The sequence below is a fragment of the Macaca mulatta genome, chromosome 14 (genome assembly GCF_049350105.2).
Source record: "Macaca mulatta isolate MMU2019108-1 chromosome 14, T2T-MMU8v2.0, whole genome shotgun sequence".
NCBI lineage: Eukaryota > Metazoa > Chordata > Mammalia > Primates > Cercopithecidae > Macaca > Macaca mulatta.
In genome coordinates this window covers 124,431,358-124,453,138 of record NC_133419.1, presented here as the reverse complement: position 1 = coordinate 124,453,138, position 21,781 = coordinate 124,431,358, and the positions used below count along the sequence as shown (strand labels likewise).

Genomic DNA, 21,781 nt, shown 5'->3' with positions numbered 1-21,781 from the left:
AGACATTGTAAGTCTTATTTTTGGATCAACATTTGCCGAATACTGAGACCATATTAGCTTAGTCCTTTGTTGAATCTTCTTCATTGAATTACACTTTAAGACAATATTGGCTTTCAATAAGCCCTTCACAAGAAACAATCAAGAAAAATTCTCCCACAGTTATTATAAAATTGTTGTCATAATTTCCATCACATTGCTCAATTTTTTTTTAAATTAGGTGTGGTTTTCTTCTGATACGACTATGCAGTACAGCATGATGATGATTTCTTTTTGGGCTTGGATTCAGGAAACTAAAGGTAAAAATTGTTGTTCAATTACAGCAATGGTATTAACTTTAAATTGAAAATATTTTTTACTTTTCACTTTCATATATGTTGTTTTACATTTTATTAATGTAATTATCTGTGCATATATTTACTAATCTAAATATAAGTAATTTCATCTGATTTCAAATTACATTTTTTCTTCTTGTTGAGACAGAGTTTCGCTCTTGTCACCCAGGCTAGAGTGCAATGGTGCAATCTTGGCTCACTGCGACCTCCACCTCCTGAGTTTAAGCGATTCACCTGCCTCAGTCTCCCAAGTAGGTGGGATTACAGGTGCCTGCCACCATGCCCAGCTAATTTTTTTGTATTTTTAGTAGTGATGGGGTTTCACCATCTTGGCCAGGCTGGTCTTGAACACCAGACCTCATGATCCACCCACCTCAGCCTCCCAAAGTGCCGGAATTACAGACGTAAGTCACTGCGCCTGGCGCTCAAATTACTTTTAAAGAGTCAAGGTATAAACGTATACATCTAATCATGATTATGAATACATAAATAGATCTTAATAAAGAGCATATTTGTCATGGAGATAAAGGTATTTTTCTTCTTAAAAGTTTCGTCAGGGCATTTTTCACTTCCTTGTTCCTCAGACTATATATCAGAGGATTCAACATGGGAATCACAGTGGTATAAAATACTGAGGATACTTTCTCCTGGGTGAGTGAGCTGCTAAAAGCAGGTTTGAGATACATGGACATCAGAGACCCATAAAATATAAGAACAGCTGTCAGGTGGGAGCTACAGGTACTAAAGGCTTTGCACCTGCCCTTTTTAGAGTGGATGCGCAGGATGCCGGTGAGGATAAAAGCATATGAAATGATGATTGCTAGGCTTGTGGCCACCATGTTAAATCCACCAATGACAAAAATCAAAAGCTCATCAATATAAGCTTATATATAATATAATAGCTTATATATATATAATAATATAAGCTAGAGCAGGAGAGTTTAATAAGAGGGACAATGTCACAGAAATAATGTTTAATGATGTTTGATCCACAGAAGGACAACCTGAGTATACAACCTCCATGGATCACAGCATCAGTGAAACCTACTGAGAAGACAGCAGCCACCAGCAGAGAACAGACACTAGGGGACATGATGACCTTGTAGAGCAGTGGATTGCAGATGGCCACGTAGTGATCATAGGCCATGGCTGCCAGCATGTAGCATTCAGAAATAACACAAACACAGAAAAAAAACAGCTGAGTCATGCATCCAGAATAAGAGATGGATCTGTCTCTGCATAAAAACCCTGATAGCATTTTAGGGGTAATGACAGAAGAATAGCAGACATCTAAAAAGGACAAACTACTCAGGAAATAGTACATGGGGATATGAAGTTGATGATTCAGCCTAATTATTGAGATCATGCCGAGGTTTCCCACCACAGTAATTGTATAAATTCCTAAGAAGAGGCCAAAGAGGGGCAGCTGAAGCTCTGGCTGTTCAGTTAATCCTGAAAGCAGAAACTCAGTCACTATGGAATGGTTTTTTATACCCATTCTTCTCTGAGAAATCTGTGGAGATGAGAGAGAAAAAGTCTAATTAGACAGGTAGAACCCAGCTTGCCTCTAATATACCTCACAGCACAGATATTTCTATCTATGAAAACACTGACTTTGTATTATGAAGACCAAAAAGTGAGCACTCAGATGAAATAGAGTCAGTAAACATTTACCTACCCATAGATTTTAGGAACCACAAGCACACTTTTCCATACCCTCCAGTGGAACAAATTCTCTTAGCAAAGGACAGAACCTTTAACTCTAGAGTTAGAGACAAGACTAATGCTTAAAACCAGGGCATTTCTGTTGTGGAGAAACGTCAGCCGCTGGCGCAGGGGTAAAATAATTTAGCAAGACAGTTGTGGGTAAAGGAAGACAGACTTATTAGAGAAAGTAGGAAAATACGTTGCCAGGGAGACGATGAGCTAGTCAGCAGAAGCTGACTGCAAAGAAACAAAGGCTTGCTGAAAATTTTATAGGGTGGTGTTTATGCTGTTTGTTGAGGAGGGCTTTGTGCAGTACTGATAACACCAAGGTTGCAGGGAGCTGATTTGCAGGTGTCTGGTGATAGTTGGGTGCAAGAAGACTGAGTTATTTGTGCAGGAGAGCTGTGTGTCCTGGGCCATGAAGAAAAGCAGACTTGTAGCTCCTCTGCTTTCTCTCTTTTGCTTTTGCCTGCTCCCACCAGCCTGACTCCCTTTCCCTAATTAGGACTCCACAGCTTCTTAAAGCAAATTAGTTAAGTAGATGCATAAACAATAGGCTGAGGACTATGAGAACACTTTTGCTAATGACACATTTGCCAACGGCTGACTCTTCCTCCGGGATTTCCTATAAAGAAGGTATCTACTATTAAGGTGAATTATAATTTTCTACATCAAGGTTTCCAAAGGTGTTCAGCAAAAGAATCATTCAGGGAGATGTTAAATAAGTATCCAAGGATCATATGATTTCAGACATCCTGAATTAAATAGTTACACTGGTTTTGTAACTGGAGGATGTCTCAGTCCTCCTGAAGGACTATATCAATACAATATTTATCAAACTTACTTGATGATAGGCCAACTGCACGCTTTCTAAAAACATTTTATAGCACGAGCATGGCTCAGAATGTATTTTAGAAAACTATATTTTCATTTGTGTGTTTGTTCTATTTTTAATCTAATCATACGTTGATTTCCAGGTGGGAAGTTTGTTCTTATAGTTGAGTAAAAAGCTGGATGATGGTAGAATGGCAGACTTCCCAAACCTATTTCTACCTTCTGGATCTCTGGCCTTCCTCTGGGCTAAGGCTACGTCTCTCGCCGAGGCCATGGAGTCCAATATAACACACTAGTGCTGCCACTACTGGCAATGCAAACAACCCAGATGTTTGTGTTGCCATTTGGAGGCTCCCACATAGCAAACATCGTGGAATCATCTATTCTGGGGTCAATCATGGCCTTTTCTCTGAAAAAGCTGACCCTTTATTTAGTGTTGGGCTTCTCACAGAGCCCTCTCCAGACTCTCATATTTGCCCCAACATTACATCGAATCTGGCTCAGATGTCTAGGGTTGCATTTTGTCATTCTGCCCAGCTACCTGGCTATGTAATAGGCTGTTCATGTCTTCTTGTTTCCAATATATTACTGCTATAATAGGACAAGCCCACTTCCTTAGGCAGCTTGAATTCCCAGGATGTAGGTGACTCCTTATTTCCCAAATCCTTCTCACAGTTTAAAACAAATGAGCTGCCTGGTCACGGAACAGCTATTCTCTGAGCAAGCTTCCCCATTCTACCGAAACTGTGCCTTTTGTATCTGCTCTTTCTCATCCTAAATGATGGAGATGGAGGGTCATGTGCAAAAGTGAGTGTCGAATTGCCCTTTGCCTGTTACAGAAATACCCTGGAGTCTTCCTTTCCCATTACTCCTTCCCAGTTATCATCCATGAGTGTAGTCTAGTCACAGAGGCTTATCAAAGTAATGTTCAAAAAACCTATATGCTCAGTTTTTTGTCTTTAATATCATGGGTTTTTTAAAGCATGTTTTTAAATCTGTCCTGAGTGTTACAAACACACTGACCACTCTTAACTCATATGTAATTCTCCTGCATGCCCCGTAATTCCTGCTGGGCTCCCTCTCCAAGTAAAATGTCTTATTCTGCTCATGTTCCTTGTTTTATTCTAGTGTTCTGCACTCTTCTTCCATCTTCTCAAGCCTGTTAGGTTTCTTTTTCCTATGTTCTCACTTTCTAAAACATTTCTGTGCTTTAGGTTCTTGCTACGCAGTGTGGTCTATGAACCAGTAGTGGCAGCATCACTCAGAGATCTTTTGAGAAATGCACAGTCTCAGGCCCTACCTCACACCTGCTGAGTAAGGATCTACATTTTAGTGGGATTCTCACATGATTTGTGAGCGCATTAACATTTGAGAGGCACTATTTTCGGTTATTTTCTCTTAGAGCTGAAGTCATCCTTCTTCTTTCTTGTTTCGTTCTCTAAACTTTTCTCTCTGATTCATTTTGTGCCAGAAAGCATTAGCTGATTATGTAAAGCCCATCTTTGAAGATATCTTCTCAAAGAAAGTTTTCTGAGATGAAGAATAGAAACTGTACAATTTTACATTTCAGTATTTTGCCACCTATTTGAAAACTCAGAGATTCCATGGCAGTGTAATGTGCATGTCAAATAGCTTATTGCAACAAATTGTATTGTTTTTGTGTTTGTAGAAAAAAATATTATACACATTCCATCTTAGTCCACACAAAATAAGCAATGATAATTGGCATCTGCTTTATTTAACCAACCGATAAACAGTAAACTCGACTAGCCTAGGGATACAAATTTATGAGGTTGTATTTCTGACCAAAATAATCTACTACATTGATTCAGACCTCATTCAGGACCCAGGTAGTTTTTAGCAATTTAAAAGCATAAGAAAAGTGTTTTTAAACATTTCAATGCATCTCACAGTATTATTAAAACTATAACTGTTGAAAGTATTTCACAAAGGTAAATGCTAGATCAGCATTGCCCAATAGACATATAATGCAGACACATGGGCAATTTAAAATATCCTAGAAGTTCATTTTGTAAAAAGTCAAAATAAAAAGAAAAAATACATTTTAGTAGTATGTTTTATTTAACTCAGTTCAGTCATACCTTGATATCCAAGGGAGATTGGTTTCAGGACCCCCTCAGATACCAAAATCCCTGCATGCTCAAGACCCTGATTTGAAATGGTGTAATATTTTTATATAATCTAAGAACAACCTTTTGTATAGTTTAAATCATCTCTAGATTACTTAGAATACCTAATACAATGTAAACGCTATGTTAATATTTCTTTTAGTATATTTTTGGGGAAAAATTGCAAGAAAAATGTCTGTACATATTCAGTATAGATATAACCACCCATTTAAAAAAAAAATCTTCCATCTGCAGTTGGTTGAATCCACAGATGTGGAACCCACAGACACACAGGCCAGCTGTACATGCAAAATGTTATCATTTCAACATGTAATTTATATTTTAAAAATAATGAGATATTTTATGTTCTTTTATTATACAAATCTTTGAAATTCATAGTGTATTTTATACCTGGCCAGATTTCAAATGCTCAGTAGCCACCTATGGCTAGTGGCTATATTACTGGACAACAAAAGTCTAGAATGTGATTTTTTCCCTAAATCTTTCAAATCTGAATTGTCCCCTTTTACAGAAAGAAACCATTAGTACAGAGGTAACAGAAAGACCACTGAATCCCGAGTTATAAGATGTAGTATCATTTTCATTTCTAAGACAGTGCAACTTTTAACTCATAAAGTCTCTCTGAACTTCATATTTTAGTCTGTAAAAAATAATAAATACTTCAAAGGATTGTTATGCAAATTAAATGAGACAATAACTGTGAATGTACTTTATATATTATAAGGTCCATATAAATATAATTGTAAATATATTTTTAAAGCAGGTGATTTCACAGATTAGTTCCTATGTTAGACACAAGATACTTAGATAAGGTGAGTGGACAATGCATGAATGAGTCTAAGATGGATGCCCATGGCCTCTTCCTTGTACTTCTGTGACTCAGTGGCCTCAAACATGCAGAAGCTCTAGAACCCATGGGGACAATCGGGAATTGATTTTAGAACACATTTTAATATCCTTATAATATGAACACATAATTCTGAAACTCACCTTTTTCCTTCTGAAGATTGTGGGTTAGTATCTCTTCTTTCTCCTAAACTCATCACTTCAGGAGTAGAGATGGATTGATTATATCTTCTTCTTTAGGAGTCTGAGCAACAACAGCTAACAAGAAGCTATGACTTTTATTCTCAGTTCAGGTATTTTGTGTCAAGAAATATAAAGACCAGTAGTCCCAAGGGTTTCTTGTCTCCTGAGGTACAGCAGCCTATGTATTTGTAAGAACTATCCATGAGCTGGCCTATCATTTTGGGAATCTAACATGGATGAGTCACGCGAATGCCCCTTGCCATTCAGTGGGGAAAGATACATGGTCTAACACATGGCTTGCATTTTAAAATGTTGAACAAATGAGGCATCATAGACAGTGCTTGGTATAATAAGCAGTAGGTAGACTTTGAGGTCAGAGATGGAACAGATCACTACTATTTACAGCAATAAGGACAATCTTCATAGAAAGGTAGATTGTAAAATATGCCTTCAAAGGTGGGGAGGATCCATTTAAGCTGAGAGGATATGAAAGAATATCCAAGATGTAAATAAAGGTATAAGCAAAGGAACTGAGAATTAGAAAACATAAGGAATATGTGAAGAACATTGGGAAAAAGTGTAGTGTTTCTTGGATGAAAGCAGTGGATTCAGTGTTTCTAGTATCTGCTAATGATGGAAGCAGAGTCAGGGGAATGACTCTGGGTCCAGCCCTCCAGTCAGTTCTAATGGTTTTCCAGGACATCTGGAAGAATGTGCCTGGTGATCCCTGGATGAGCTTTTTGTGGCTCTGTTAAAATAACACATGCACTTAAACCCTCCAAATTTTCAGGAGCAAATAGCTATATTCAGATCCGGCTTTGGGAAAAACTGTAACACCCCTTCAGATTATCTCATAATCAACAGTGTCTACCATGTCAAAGACACTAAATTTCTGGAGATAGAGCCAGGATAAATAAAACGTGGTCCTTCCCCTATTCATATTGCATGACTATTAAAACATGTTTTAATGTCAATTTATTTTCTTGGGAAAAGTGCCTTTGATACTATTCCTATTCCCTTAACTATTCTCCCAGTGTACTGACCTCTGCTTTAACACTGCTCCACCATACATGTATTTGTGCCTGTCTTCCCTGCTCTTTGGAAATTGTCCCCCTCGATGAGACAAGGGACAATTTCTCATTCATTAGGGCCTATCACAATGACCGGCGTAGAGTAGAATTTATTTTTTTCAGCATCATCCTCATTCCTATCCAGCATCTAGTTCAATCAGAACACTTTGTTCTCTCCTGTCTAGATCACGATCTGAAAAGCTGATTAAAATAGGCTATCTTACAGGAGAGCATTTTCACTTACTAGATAAGTAACAAAATGAGATCAATTCTTAACCAGGGGAAATCAGTCATGAATGAGGAAGCTTATGAGATTAGAAGAGCAGATACTTAACATACAACATTCTTGCTTATTTCTAAAATCAAATATTATAGATAATCATCAATTCTACTTACACTTGTCCTAGCAAGCTTATTACATATAGGCCTACTGGAGTCAAATACTTAAAACACAAAACTTCAGCTGTAGTCAAGATGCCCATTACCAGCCTCTGAATTACACATATTATGAATAATGTTTAGTGAAGTAAATCCCTGTTAAGATCATGTGTGTGTGAGAGAGTGTGTGTGTATTACTGCCTCACTATGCAAATAGTTTATTTTGGAACAAAAAAATTAGTGATTTGATACACAAATATTACATGGAGTGTATCTGATTACAAAAAAATTTCTAAAAAGCAAAGGAAGAAATATAATCCAAAGGCAAAGAGAAATGTTCAGATTATCTGTTAGTCTTCTTTGTTAATGTGGGTACATCAAAATTAACTTAGCTATAGCAATCTCTTTATAGTTATGTTAGAGATTCCTCCCAATGTGTACAGGAAGTTTTTGATCAGAAATGAGAAAAGTATAAAGTCAGGTGGGCTAGTATAAAGCCAGGAATCTAGAGAGGTTGTTTTGTTGTTCTTGTTGTTATGCTATCTGGGCTTTTGTTTATTTTTAGTTTTTCACCCTTTAGCTAGGGCCTTCTGAGTACTCAGTAAGGGTGTCTAGGTTTGGGAAGAACCACAGGACCATTAGCCTCCTCCTACCACTCTCACTATCACCATGGTAAGTCCTAGAAATCAACCTCCTGCCCACTGGGAAGAAACTCCGCTCCACCCTACCCAGCAGTGCGCAGCTGCCTCCACCAGGCAACCTTAGCCTTTGCCGCTCTCCTCCAGTCACTGCTGCCTTAGTCCAAATGGAGCCAAGGGTAGGTGGAGCAAAGACGTCTTGCTTACATTTGGTCTCCTGCACTGTACATTGCTAGAGGTTTTATCCAAGAAATGCTAATGGCGTAGCAATATTTTCCAGAGATGTATACGAAAATTAAATTTGTTTCTACTTCCCTCAAGTACCATGAAAACGCAAAGAAACATGGCCCAGTCAGATCTCAGTGAAAGCCATACTGTTCTCACCTTCCTAAGGGTGAATATGGCTTCTTTTACTAGGTCAAACTCAGCAAATCAAGTTCCTGCTTTCTCTCCTTTCTAATTTTTCAAGAAATCCTGGTTTTGATGAAAATGGAACCTTAAAGATGGCCTTCACTATATCACCTGACATGTCTATGTATGTCTGACCTGCTCACCTGCCTACAGGCCCACTTATGCAAAAACACACACACAACACACACACACACACACACAGGAAGAAATGGCAAAAGAAACTGATATTTTTTGAGTACTGATCCAGGCATTTTATAAACATGATCCCATGAGTGGCAGTAACCACTCAATGAGGTAAACATTTAGCTCCACTTCACTGGTGAGACTACCAGAGCCCAGAGTGACCATTTTATTTGCTCAAGGCAGCACAGCTAATAAACGGCAGACCCAAGAAGCAAATCTAGGAGTCCTTCACCCAAGAGTCCATGCCTTGCTGCCCCAAGAGAAAAGCAAACAGGAAGTTGGCTACTTATATTTGGAGATGGATAAAGAGGAGTTTTATTGTCCTTCTAGGTGACTTTGCACACACTATGAAATTTGAAAAGGAAACACAGATTTGGGGCAAAGGCTCCATCCGAGAACAAAGCTAGCACACCTTGCTAGCGAAATATCTCCAAATCTTTCTATCATTCTTATCTCCAAAAATAATACATAAAACTCAAAAGTTTGCATACATATATGAATGATTCTTGAAGAGAAGCCCCAGAAGCCAAAAGATCCCTAGATTTAGAATTCCCGAGCTTGTGGATTCCTTCCTCAAAGAACCTGACCACTGTATGAAGGGTCTAAAAATATAAGGAACATCTCCAAAAATGAAGTACCGCAACATGTCCCAACATCGATAGGTGCCAGGCTATCTGTGCTATCTCTGGAAAAGATTCTTAAATGTTAGTGTACTAAAAACAGTCATGCAGAGCACCTGGTTAAAAAAAAAAAAAAAAAAAAAAAAAAGGAGCTCCTCCTCCCAGCCCCCAAAGCTCTGATTCTGCAAGTATGTGGTTGGGAATAGGAATCTTCAATTTGAATAAGCATTTCAGAGATTTACATAGTCGAGAAATCCTGTAGTGCAGCAAAATGCCATCGTCCACTTCTGCACACCAAGGAATCCTGTCCTAATGACATATGCCTACACCTTGGGAAGGTATCCTGATGAAGAAAAGAATAGGGAATCCAAGTGCCATGAAAAACTATCTGAGTGGTAATATGGTCATATACCATAAGCATACTGCACAGATATTGTTCACTCATTAACACAAGCATTAGCTTCACTAAGGCCCAACAAGTGGAAGAGAAACTTCACATCCTTATATATGTTCCCCCAGGTATCACAGTGTCCCTTTTGTGCCTTTCCCTTCAGAAAGATGTCAGGAACAGCTGTTTCAGCTACACAGAGCAGGAGATAGTACTGCCTTGGAAACACATTTCTTGGCCATGAATCAGACTAACAAGGCCTCAGATAGTGAGGACTGCCAGCATACAGCCTCTCAACTCCAAGCCAAAGAATATTTCTGGTGGAGTAGAGGCAGGTAGACACATGCTTTCACTTTAAAATACAGCCATGCATTGCTTAATAATGGTGATACATTCTGAGAAATGAGTATTTAGGCAATTTTGTGGCTGTGTGGACATCATAGAATGTATTTACACAAACCTAGATGGTAAAACCTACTACACACCCAGGCTATATGGTATACCCTATTGCTCCCGAACTGCAAACCTGTACAGCATGTTACTGTACTGAGTACTTCAGGCAATTATAACACAACAGCAAGTATTTATGTGCCTAAACATATCTGAACTTAGAAAAGATATGGTAAAAATACAGTATTATAATCTTATGGAACCACTGTCATAGATGTGTTCCGTCATTGACCAAAATGTCATTAGGCCATGCATGACTGTAAAAGAAAATGAGTACCCAGGTGACAGTCCCAGGAAACAATCAAATAAAAGATTTGCTCATGAAATCCCAATCCTGATAGACAAAAGTTTATTATTAGACTTTCCTGATCTTGCAATTATTGTTTGGATCGTAGCTACCTAATCCAGCTGCTAAGTGACATTGGCTTATTTAGATTAGTAATCATTCCACTTTCCTTCATGGTCTCCAGAGCTTGTGTTGTTTATAAAAAGTTTTAATTGCCCCAGTTGGGACTATGTTCAATTATTTTCAAGTGAATCCTGTAATCATTAATGCTACAATGTTATAGTTTCTACTTTTGAAGATCCCTACAGGTGGAACAACATTTGCACATGTATATACAGTCCCAAGTGGATTCCAGTTTTTAAAAATCATCCCTGGACTTTTCCCAATTATCTATCATAAGGCCGACATGATTTATGATTCATGTTATACATTTCTCTTGTGGACCCTACTCATCTAATAACTAAATATCTGGCTGGAGCAGATACACAGAGAGAGTCAGAGGGAGAGAGAAAATGAATGCACACACAGGCTTCTCATTTTCCAAACTTATTAAGATCCATTTCTGCTATTAACTAGTAGCATGTGGTCTTTTCACAAGTTATCTCACCTCTCTAAGCCAAAGTTTTCTTACTTTTTTTTCCTTTTTATTTTTAGTTGGCATGAAATAATTTATGGGGTACAGAGTGATATTTCCATATGTCTATACAATGTATAATGCTCAAATCACAGTAATTAGTATATCTATTTCCTCAAACATTTATCATTCTTTAGGTTGTGAACATTCACAGTTCTCTCTTCTAGCTTTCTGCAAATAACACTAAATTACATGCAACCGTATTCACCCTACCATGCTGCAGAACGCTAGAATCATGCCTTCTATCCAGCTATAATTTTGTATCCATGGACGAACCTCCCTCCATCCTCCCCTTCCCCTTACTCTTCCCAGCCTCTAATACCCATAATTCTACTCTACTTCCATGGGCTCAAAATAATTTTTTAGTTCCAACATGCGAGCAAAAACATGTGCTATTTATCTTTCTGTGCCTGACTTACTTTGCCTAACATAACATTCTCCAGACACATCCAAGTTATTGTGGATGACAGGATTTTATTCTTTTTCTGGCTGAATAGTATTCCATGTGTGTGTGTGCGTGCATGTGTACTATGTGTGTACGCACACACACATATCTACACACATATATCACATTTTCTTATTTATCCACCTGTTGATGGACACATAGGTTGATTCTGTATCTTGATTGTGAATAGTGCTACAATAAACATTGAAGTTTAGATCCCTCTTTGACATACTTATCTCTTTTCCTTTGGATATATACCCAGTAGTGGGATTGTTGGATCACATGGTAGTTCTGTTTGTAGTTTGTCAAGGAACCTCCATACTGTTATCCACAATGGCTGTACTAATTCACATTTCTACCAACCGTGTATAAGAGTTCCCTTTTCTCTGCATCATCACCAGCATTTATTATTTGTTGTCTTTGTTTTAATAGCCATTCTAACTGGGATGAGGCAATATTTCATTGTGGTTTTAATTTGTATTAACCGGATGATTCTCATAAATCTTGAGCATTTTTTATGTTTATTGGCCATTAATACGTCTTCTTTTGAGAAATGTCTATTCAGTTCCATTGCCCACTTTTTAATGAGGTTATTTAACTTTTTGTTGTTGAGTCTCTTGTCAGATGAATACTTTGCAAATATTTTTCCCACTTTACAGGTTATAGCTTCACTCTGCTGACTGTTTCTAGTGCTGTGCAGAAGCTTTTCAGTTTAATATAGCCCCATTTATCTATTTTTATTTTTGTTTCCTGTGCTTTTGAAATCTTACCCATAAAACCTTTGCCCAGACCAATGTCCTAAAGCACTTTTCCTATGTTTTCTTCTAGTAGTTTTGTAGTTTGAGGTCTAACGTGGAAGTCTTTAATCCGTCTTGAGTTTATTTGTATATATGGTAAGAATGTATCTCATTTCATTCTTCTGCATATGAATATTCAGCTTTCTCAGCATTGTTCATTGAAGAAAGTGTCCTTTTCCCAATGTATGTTTTTGGTGCCTTTGTTAAAAATCAGTTAGCTGTACATACGTGGATTAATTTCTGAGTTCTCTATTCTGTTCCACTGATTTTGTGCCTGTTTTCACAAAGGTTTCAATATTGATAAGCTAGATATATAACACTACCAACAGATCCTCTATTTGAATGTTGCACGTTCTTTTAAGGATCAAGTAAGAAATAGATACAGAAGTATTTTCCAAAACATAAAGGGTTTCATATATGTTTGCTGTTATTAATAGTGCTTGCTGGGTAGCTTCTGAAGGAGGGAGTGGTGAGGGGATCAGATATGTGAACCACCTACTTCCTCTAACTCCATCCCATTTTTCAAGGTGGGTGTCAGTACAATCTATGAAAAACACCTACACACCACTGGAGAATGTTTTGACACAATTTTTCTTTTTTAGAAACTAGGTCTCACTAGGTCTCACTTGCCCATACTGAAGTGTACTGGCTATTCACAGGTGTGATTATAGCATACTAAAGCTTCAACCTCATGGGCTCAAGTCATCTTCTTGTCTCACCCTCCCACCTCCTTCTCCCAAGTTACTAGGACTACAGGTGCACACATCTACACCCAGCTTTGTTATCACATACTTTTGTAAATTGATACAATAGACAGTGTGTGCATTTATTAAAATTATAATTTGAAAGTCTGTTTCTAACTGTTCACACTACTAGTTACATATAATAAGAATGTTTTGATTGAAACCACGTAGAACATGTGTGCATATAAACAGAACCTGGAAAATAATACGCCAAAGGAAATTAGTTGCTGTGGTAGAATGGTATAATTTATGGATTTTTTCCTAAATATTTTTGCATATTGCTGTTATCTATTCTTCCTTTTTTCTTTTGTTTTCAATAATAATTCTAAGTCCTTTCAATTTCTCACAATTTTGGCCTCTCCTCACCTTTTTCAATAAAGATATTTTCTTATCTTTGTCTGTTGCTAACTCATCATAAATAAAAAAAATTGCCTTCTTAGGAACTCTGTCTTCAGCTCCTTCACTTAGAGAGGTAGAAGGGAATCAAACTTCATTGTAATGCAAGGCTGTGGTTACAGATGATTTTACCACCTTTGAGTTCTCATCTACATTTCATCTGGAAGGATAACCTGGGAAAGAAAACCCAGAGTATCTCAACCCTCAAGAAAACAAAATAAAGGTAGGAAATCATACTAAATATGTGGAGATATGGGAAAGAAGACAAAATAGCTAAAAGGAAGCACTTATATTAATAACTGAGGAGTGGAGACATCAAATTGGAATATAAATTGCTCTAGTGACTCTTTAAATACTAGATCCTATTTCTCAGAGTAAGGATGAAGAATGTAAACAGTGAAGCCTTCATTCCCATTTTTCTAACACCATAGGTCAGATGTTTGAGACACTGCTTCAATTAACTCCTAAGTATACCCATCTATTGCATTTAGGGGGCTGAGAAAGATGGATAGTAGGATATCTAGTGAGTGTTAGAGCAGTGAAAATTTATCTGCTCGGTGAATCTTGTCTAATGCATGATAGGTGCTGTTTCAGGCACTAAGGATACAACTATGGGGAAAAAATGCCTTTGAAGAGTTCATGATATAGGAAAAATACATCTATAAGCAAAACATTTTAAAATCCTGTGAAAAATAATTTCAGAAAATATGCACAGTGTGAAACAGAAGAAAAGAAAGAGGACATTCAGTGGTAAGTAGTATATTTACTGAAGTCCTGTCTCTATTCCAAAATGTGACCTGAATAAGCATGGTGGAATAAATGATTAGATTTCTTTCTCCAATATTAAAAAACATAGACGGCATCCTGTATTAGCAGAAAAGAGGGTACTAGCCTAGTCTTTGGCCTGATTTCAGCCATGCAAACCCTAAACCCTGAATTAAGACACAGACTGTATTATTCTCCTTTCAGTAGAGATGTAATGTCCCATATGACTTCAAATAATGATAGCATACAAAGCTACAGCTAGAGAGAGCCAGAAAGATCAAATAAAACCATGTCATTTTAAGTTAAAGCTCAAAGAATACAGTTACTTTTCCATTAACAAAAATCGCTAGTTAGTGGCAGAATGGAAACTAGAATGCAAGCCCTTTTAAAACTACTTTTTAACACTCTTTACATTGATCCACACATACTTTTAAAAAGGTTTCTCTTCAATGTTTCTCTGATCATTTACCTATCGTGAAGAATTAATTCTACACTGATACAATGAGATACTAAGCATATTTCTTAAAAAGAATTTTATATGAGTTCAATTTTATCTGAAAAGAACAAATATAAGATAGGTATGGAAATATTTTACATTCACTAAAACTGTTTATAGATGTATCTTATGGGAAACTATATTTCCAAAGCTCTTAAAATTGCTATGAAACATAAATCAAGTCTTTCTTTTTTTTTTTTTTCTTTTCTTTTTTTATTGAGACAGAGTCTCGCTCTGTCACCAGGCTGGAGTTCAGTGGTGTGATCTTGGCTGACTGCAACTTCCACCTCCTGGATTCAAGTGATTCTCCTGCCTCAGCCTCCAGAGTAGCTGGGACTACAGGCACACGCCACCACACCCAGCTAATTTTTGTATTTTTAGTAGAGATGGGGTTTCACCATGTTGGCCAGGATGGTCTCGATCTCTTGACCTCGTGATCTGCCCACCTCAGCCTCCCAAAGTGCTGGGATTACAGGCATGAGTCTTTTTTCATAATTCTTCATCTTGAGTCCATTTCCCACTAACCTGCTCAGCATTTCTGCACTATCTTCCATTTGTTTATGATATATAAGGATGAGCATTTGTATATTGAACATTTGGATATTCTTTTTGTGACATGTCTTGTTCATGTGTTTTGTCCATTTTTCTCTTGAGCAGCCTTTTTTATATTTATTTATAGCAATTCGCCATATATCCTGGATACTAGTTCTTTGTCAAATATGTGTATATCACACATCCACTCCTTATGCAGCCATCTGCTGTCTCTAAGGCAGAAACACAACTAACAGCTCTCTAGAGGGACAAAAGTGTGAATAATTCTTTTGGAGGTCATGAAGGAATCTCCTTATTAATCAGCCTACTGCTGTGAGAGCTGAACGCTGCTGAGATCTTGTCAGAAGGAAACAAAAAAAGGACATCAAATAAGTCTAAAGCAAAGCTACATTTATTGCTGCCCTGGCAAGAGAAAACTGTATCATTCAGTTTTGAGTTCTTAGATCACTCTGAGCAGAAATTGAAAGGACTCAATATGGGCAATAGGAAGAAGTACATCAAATAGGGCAGAACGCTGAATCCAAGACTGTGATTGCTGGATGAAGTGGATTATAAACTCTTTTTGTAAAAATGTTTGCCTTCAGTTTTCTCTTCACCAATCCTGGGAAGCCTAGCATTAGGTCTAGAGTGTATTATATAGACTCCAGTGGATGTAGGGTCACTGACTGGTTACATTTATATATCACTGAATAAAGTTTGGCAATACGTAATTTGCTAAGTATGTATTTTGCTAAAAGTACATATTTTGCCAAGTCAAAGTAGATTATCAAAATGTCTATATTTTGCATGATTTCAATTTATATCACATTCTACAATGTTTCTGTTACTTTTTTGTAGCTTACTGTAACTTAGTACACCAATGGTATAGCACTTTGCCTCTTGTTGCTAGCGTTGCCCCTTCAATAACCAATCGTCTTTGTAAAACACAGATGACAGCAGCTAGGGTTCCCCATCAGCAAGTAAGAAGCCATTTCTGAGTATGCAATACTAAGAGGATGTCTGAGATATGACAGGTCTGAGTACTGGCTACTGGAAAGCCAAGAGGAATTTGCTGGTAAAGTTCAAAGGACCAGAGTTCCAAAAAGGTGCTTTGCTAGAGAAAAGGTAGGGACCTAGGAAGTTTAATGAGTCACATGGAGTCTGGAATGTGATAGAAAAAAACAAAGTGTCTGAATCGTGTTTCAATAGGACCCTTGTCCTGTTGAACTGAGAATTTGAAGAGCCACACAAATTCCTCTTCCACCTCCTTCATTGGGTTGCCTCTATTGTTGCAAATAAATAAATAAATAAATAAATTTAACATCCATAAAAAGACAAAATATAGCATCCATAAAAAGATACCATAATTTTCAAAACAGAAAATGAAAATAAAAAATTCTGAGCAAATGATAGAACGTACACATACATGCATACACATACACGCATACATGTTAGCAATAGCCAATAAAGCAGAGAAAAACTATAACACACAACCAACATAAATTTTTTTAATTAAACAAATAATTTCAGATATAAAAACACTTTGAACAAAAAAAAGGTCCAGGTTACAACAATAAAATAGCAAATATTTCAAAAATTAACCAAAATATTTTAACACATACTTTACCAGAAAATGTATGTAAAATGATGAATTTGCACGTAAAAACATTCTTTATGACATCAGTCATAAGGAAAATACAAATCAAAACCAAAATATGAGATACCACAAATCAAATCTCAAATCTATGAGAATAGCTGAAATTGAAAAGGCTAACAATATTGAGTGCTGATGAGGATACGAAGCAAGGGGAAATCTCAAACATTGCTATAGAGAATACCAAATGGTACAGCCACTTTGGAAAACAGTTTAACACTTTCTTGTAAGGCTACAAATACACATACTATACAATCTTATTAGGTATTTACCCAGGTAAAATGAAAACAAATGCCCATACAAAGACCTACATGCTAATATTTATAACACTTGGATTCAAGATAGCCAAAAACTGGAAAAGCCAAAATTTCCACTTGTAGGAGAATAATAAACAAATTGTAGTAATAATCATCCAATGAAATTCCATTCAGTAATAAAAAGGAATGTACTACCCATATACCCAACAAAGTGAATGCATCTGGAAAGTACGTATTTTGCTAAGTCAAAGTGGATGATCAAAATGTCTATATTTTGCATGATTTCAATTTATATCACATTCTAGAAAAGGCAAACCTATAAAAACAGAAATCAGGTCAATGTTTCCCAGAAGGTAGGGGTGGGAGAAGAGGCTGACCACCAAAGAGCATGAAGAAATGTCTTGGGATGACAGACATGTTCTATGTATTAAATATTATAGTGGTTACATAAATGCACACACTTATCAAAATCTCATCTATCTGTACACTTTTAAAGGGTGGACTTTATTATTTGTAAATTATACCTAAATGAACATGATTTTAGAAAACATATTGCCAAAGTCTATCAAACAGTTTATTTTTAAAAAACTCAGAACAGAAATAGGTAAGCTAAATTATGTAGGTGTAAAACAGAAACTAACAGAACTAAGATACAAAATTGAAATTTTTAGATAAAAAATGACCCCTATAGATATAGAGAGTTTAAACACATAATTTTCCATAAAAGAAATGGGGGAAAGTTGCCAATGAGCTACAATGCATAAAAGCATAGGCACAGAGGATTTTGCAAAGGCATTCTACCACAACTCTAAGAGCTAGTAAGTCCAATGCTGCAAACTGTTACTGAGCATTGGAAATGAAAGAACATTTCCGTATTTCCGTGTTGGAATGAACATAACATTGATTTAAAATCTGATATTAATTGTCCACCCCTAAAAATTTACCTCACTCTACCCACCAGGGCAAAAGTACCAAAAACAAAGTTCATTGAACATTTAAAAATAATATGTATAACCAAGTGAGGTTTATTACAAGAATGGAAGAATTACAGAATATCAGGAAATCCATTAATATAATTCATCATCTTAATAGATCTAAGTTGAGATTACACATTTTTCTCCATAGACACCAAAAAAATCATTTAACAAAATTCAACACCTAATTTGTTTTTTTTAGTTGATGAGATAGGAATCAATGTCTACTTTCTTAAAAAATATAACATATATTGTATAATGGAGAAACATCGTTTCAATTAAGGTAGGACAAGGACGAAGAAACCTACTGTTTTCACTACTGTTTGACCTTGTAATACAAGTCTCTGACAAATCAAAGAACCAAGCAGAAACAATTAAAGGCATAAAAATTATAAAGAAGGAGGTAAAAATAAATCTCTGTTAAGAACATATAAAATCATAACTTGAAAACCTAAGAGAATATAAAAAATAATTTTCAATAAGAGAATAACAAGAATTTTGTAGGAATTCAGTGGGAATAAAATTAACATACCAAAACCATGAGACTTTATATATACAAATTATAACCAATACAAAAATGCAATAGAATAGAAGATCTAATCAAACTATATAGCCATAAAGACAGACGTCAACACAGCTATTTCAAAATAAGACATATCCTAGCAGATTAAAGCGTAGAATAATTAAACTAATCAATAAACAAGCTGATTTATATAACCTTCCATCATACATAAATTTCATTATTGGTATAAGAATTTTACCTTTTTGTTTGCTGATGGAATATGAAAATTAATCATGTGCTCAACCACAAAGGAAACCTTGACAAATTCAAAAAGTAAATTTTTCAGTATATGTATTTATTTACTTATTTGAGACAGAGTCTTGCTCTGTTGCCTAGGCTGGAGTGCAATGGCACAATCTTGGCTCACTACAGCCTTCAGCTCACTACAACCTCCGGCTCACTACAACCTCCACCTCGTGGGTTCAAGTGATTCTCCTGCCTCAGCCTCCCGAGTAGCTGGTATTATAGGCGTGTGCCATCACATCCAGCTAATTTTTGTATTTTTATTAGAGATGGTGCTTTACCATGTTGGCCAGTCTGGTCTCAAATTCCCAACCTCAGGTGATCTGCCCGCCTTGGCCTCCCAAAGTGCTGGGATTACAGGGGTAACCACCATGCCCGGCAAGGTGTATATTTATCATAATTTATTTTTAACAAAGAAAAAAAAAATTTAAACAGTGACCTAAAATCGATAGCTGCTTGGTAATTAAGAGATTCTCCTAGACAATCCCTGAATTCTTGGTGAAATCAAACCTAAAATTAAAAACTGTCTAACAAGAAGCAAAATAGTAAAAAAGTTATAGGAAATGTAGGAGATATAGCAAACTCAGTGCCTAGAGAAAAATATACGGTCTTAAGTCTACACATATTAAAGAATTTAAAACTATTTTAAGAAGTTTAAGGGATACAAGCAAAAACAAAAGGAAAATAATTAAAATAATAGCTCAAAATAATGAAATATGATCTTGAAAATAATATTTTCAAACGGATAAATACCTAAATAAATGAACCTTGAAAAGACCAACAAAACTGATAATCCTCTAATAAACCATTTTAAGAAGAAACAGAGAGAGAGTACGTAAATCTACAGCAAAAAAATAAAAATCAATCCTCATCTTCTAGTGACACAAACAAATATTTAAACATAAAATTATGTCAGGATTTGGTTCAGAATAATTCAGAGGATGAACTTTGAAACGGGATGAAGGATACATGGAAATTCATTATACTACTGTCTAATTTATGTTCAAAATTGTACATTTCCCCTTAAGCTACAATTCTATTTTTCTTTTTCCCTTTTTCATTATTTATTTGCTCTTGTCACCTGTTAAAAGAAAAAAAAAATACTGTCCTACCACTTCTCTCATTATTCTACTGAAAATGTTATGGCCCAATGACGTTCTAATTGCCAAATCCAATGGCCTTTCCTTTTCTATCCCTTGTCACATTCTGTGTGACACTTCTGCACGGTGACACGCACATCTAGGTTTCAATTGTTATCCCAAGTCTGATAACCCCTTGTCTATTACCCCCTGAATGCACCCAATCTCATCCAAGGTTGATAACCCTCTAATCTATTGTCAGTTCCAGAATTAAATTTTTTCTGCCTATTGCCTGTTGTAAACTCCTTCAGCTTAACCAGACCAGTGCTTACCAAGTTCTTCCTCACCCTGTTTGCACTTCCTCCCATATTTTAGTTCTTACTATATGGCATCTTTGACTAGCTGGAATAGCAGATAGAATGGCACCTGGAATGGTATATTTGACTAGTTCTCCCTAGCTAAAAACTTGATTTCTTTTTTGACCTGTATCTTACTCGTCCTTCACATCCTATCTCTTTCTCTAATTTGGCTACATCTTTGACTCTTTACTGCCACTACCAGTTAAAACCAGAATGAGACAAAAGCCTTTCAGCACAGGCATTCTACTCTTAAGAATCAACAGCATAGAAATAAAATGATCAACACAAAAGAACATAATTGGAGTTGCCTATATACCCTCTTGGTACCCCAACTCCCCTAGGCCCCAGGGTCAAGGGTCAAACCAATAGTTAATCTCATGGCAGCTGGCAACCCTAACAACAAACTCACCCTGATATGGGATTGGTGAAGGGTGGGAGTTCATCCCCACGGCTACCAGAAGTGTTAGCTGCTGTGGCTTGCAGTTTCTAGGAGATTTAGGAATATCTCTTGAGAAAGAAGGGAAATAACACCCTAGGGGCAGCCAGATGCTCAGTGTAAAGGCTAGGCATTCTTGCCTCTTTAAAGGATGACTCTGAAGGACCACCCCAGAGCCAGAGCACCTGGTGGAGTCAGCCAGGGCTTCTTCTCTTGCAACCACCTCTCAGTTCAACTTCTGCTCAAACCTGCTTCGCTTAAACAATTACAGGTGTGGTTCCCGAAAGTGCTTCACAAAAAACTCCCTGGATACAAATTCCTGCCTCAGAAACTTTTCCCAGAAAACCCAAATTAATACTATGGTAATTGCTGACAGATCATATACTATGTGCCAAGAACTCTTTCAAGTGCTTTATGTCTCTAAACGTATTTAATCTTTACAAAATCCCCAGGCAGTAGGAAGCATTATTATCTCTAAGACCACACAACTAATGAGGGGTAGAGCCACAATTTACAACCAGGATCCTTAGACCATTTTCTTAACCCTAAAGCCTCCCTCATAAGATTAAGTATATTGTTGAGTATTGTGCTTAAAAATGAAAAAGTTAAATAATAATAATAAAGTATACAAAGATGTGTAGAGAGATCTAGAAGAAAGACAGCTTGACATGTTTGAGGTAATAAAAAAAAGTCTATTTTGACCCAAGGAAAGTCGCCTGCATTGAGGTCAGAAAATAAGCTGAGTGAGGCCTTTGGAAATGAAGTTCATCTTAGTTGTGTAAAAGGCTTTTTTTTTTTTTTTTTTTTTGGATTGCAGCAGAAGTCCTCTAGCTCTTGACTCTGATGCCTACTCAAGGAATCCAAAAAATGTTTTATATTCCAAGTTACAGAGGCAATCGTGACAAGAAATGATTGCCCACGCCTTATAAATGAT

At 36.6% G+C, this 21,781-nt stretch overlaps 1 protein-coding gene across 1 annotated transcript; it reads right to left on the bottom strand.

Moving 5' to 3' along the window:
* Nucleotides 1-847: 847 nt before the first annotated feature.
* On the bottom strand, nt 848-1,830 carry OR8D4 (olfactory receptor family 8 subfamily D member 4). The gene is made up of 2 exons (XM_015116018.3): nt 1,260-1,830; nt 848-1,215 (listed from the first exon to the last, which is right to left on the bottom strand). Exons 1-2 carry the CDS (start codon nt 1,828-1,830, stop codon nt 848-850), a joined length of 939 nt encoding a protein of 312 aa, XP_014971504.1.
* Nucleotides 1,831-21,781: the final 19,951 nt, after the last annotated feature.

Coding starts and splice junctions, on each gene's coding strand:
- OR8D4 (XM_015116018.3), bottom strand. CDS start 1,830: ATGGGTATAAAAAACCATTCCATAGTGACTGAGTTTCTGCTTTCAGGA. Junction 1,216..1,259: donor TATTAAACTCTCCTGCTCTA/GCTTATATTATT, acceptor ATTATATATAAG/CTTATATTGATGAGCTTTTG.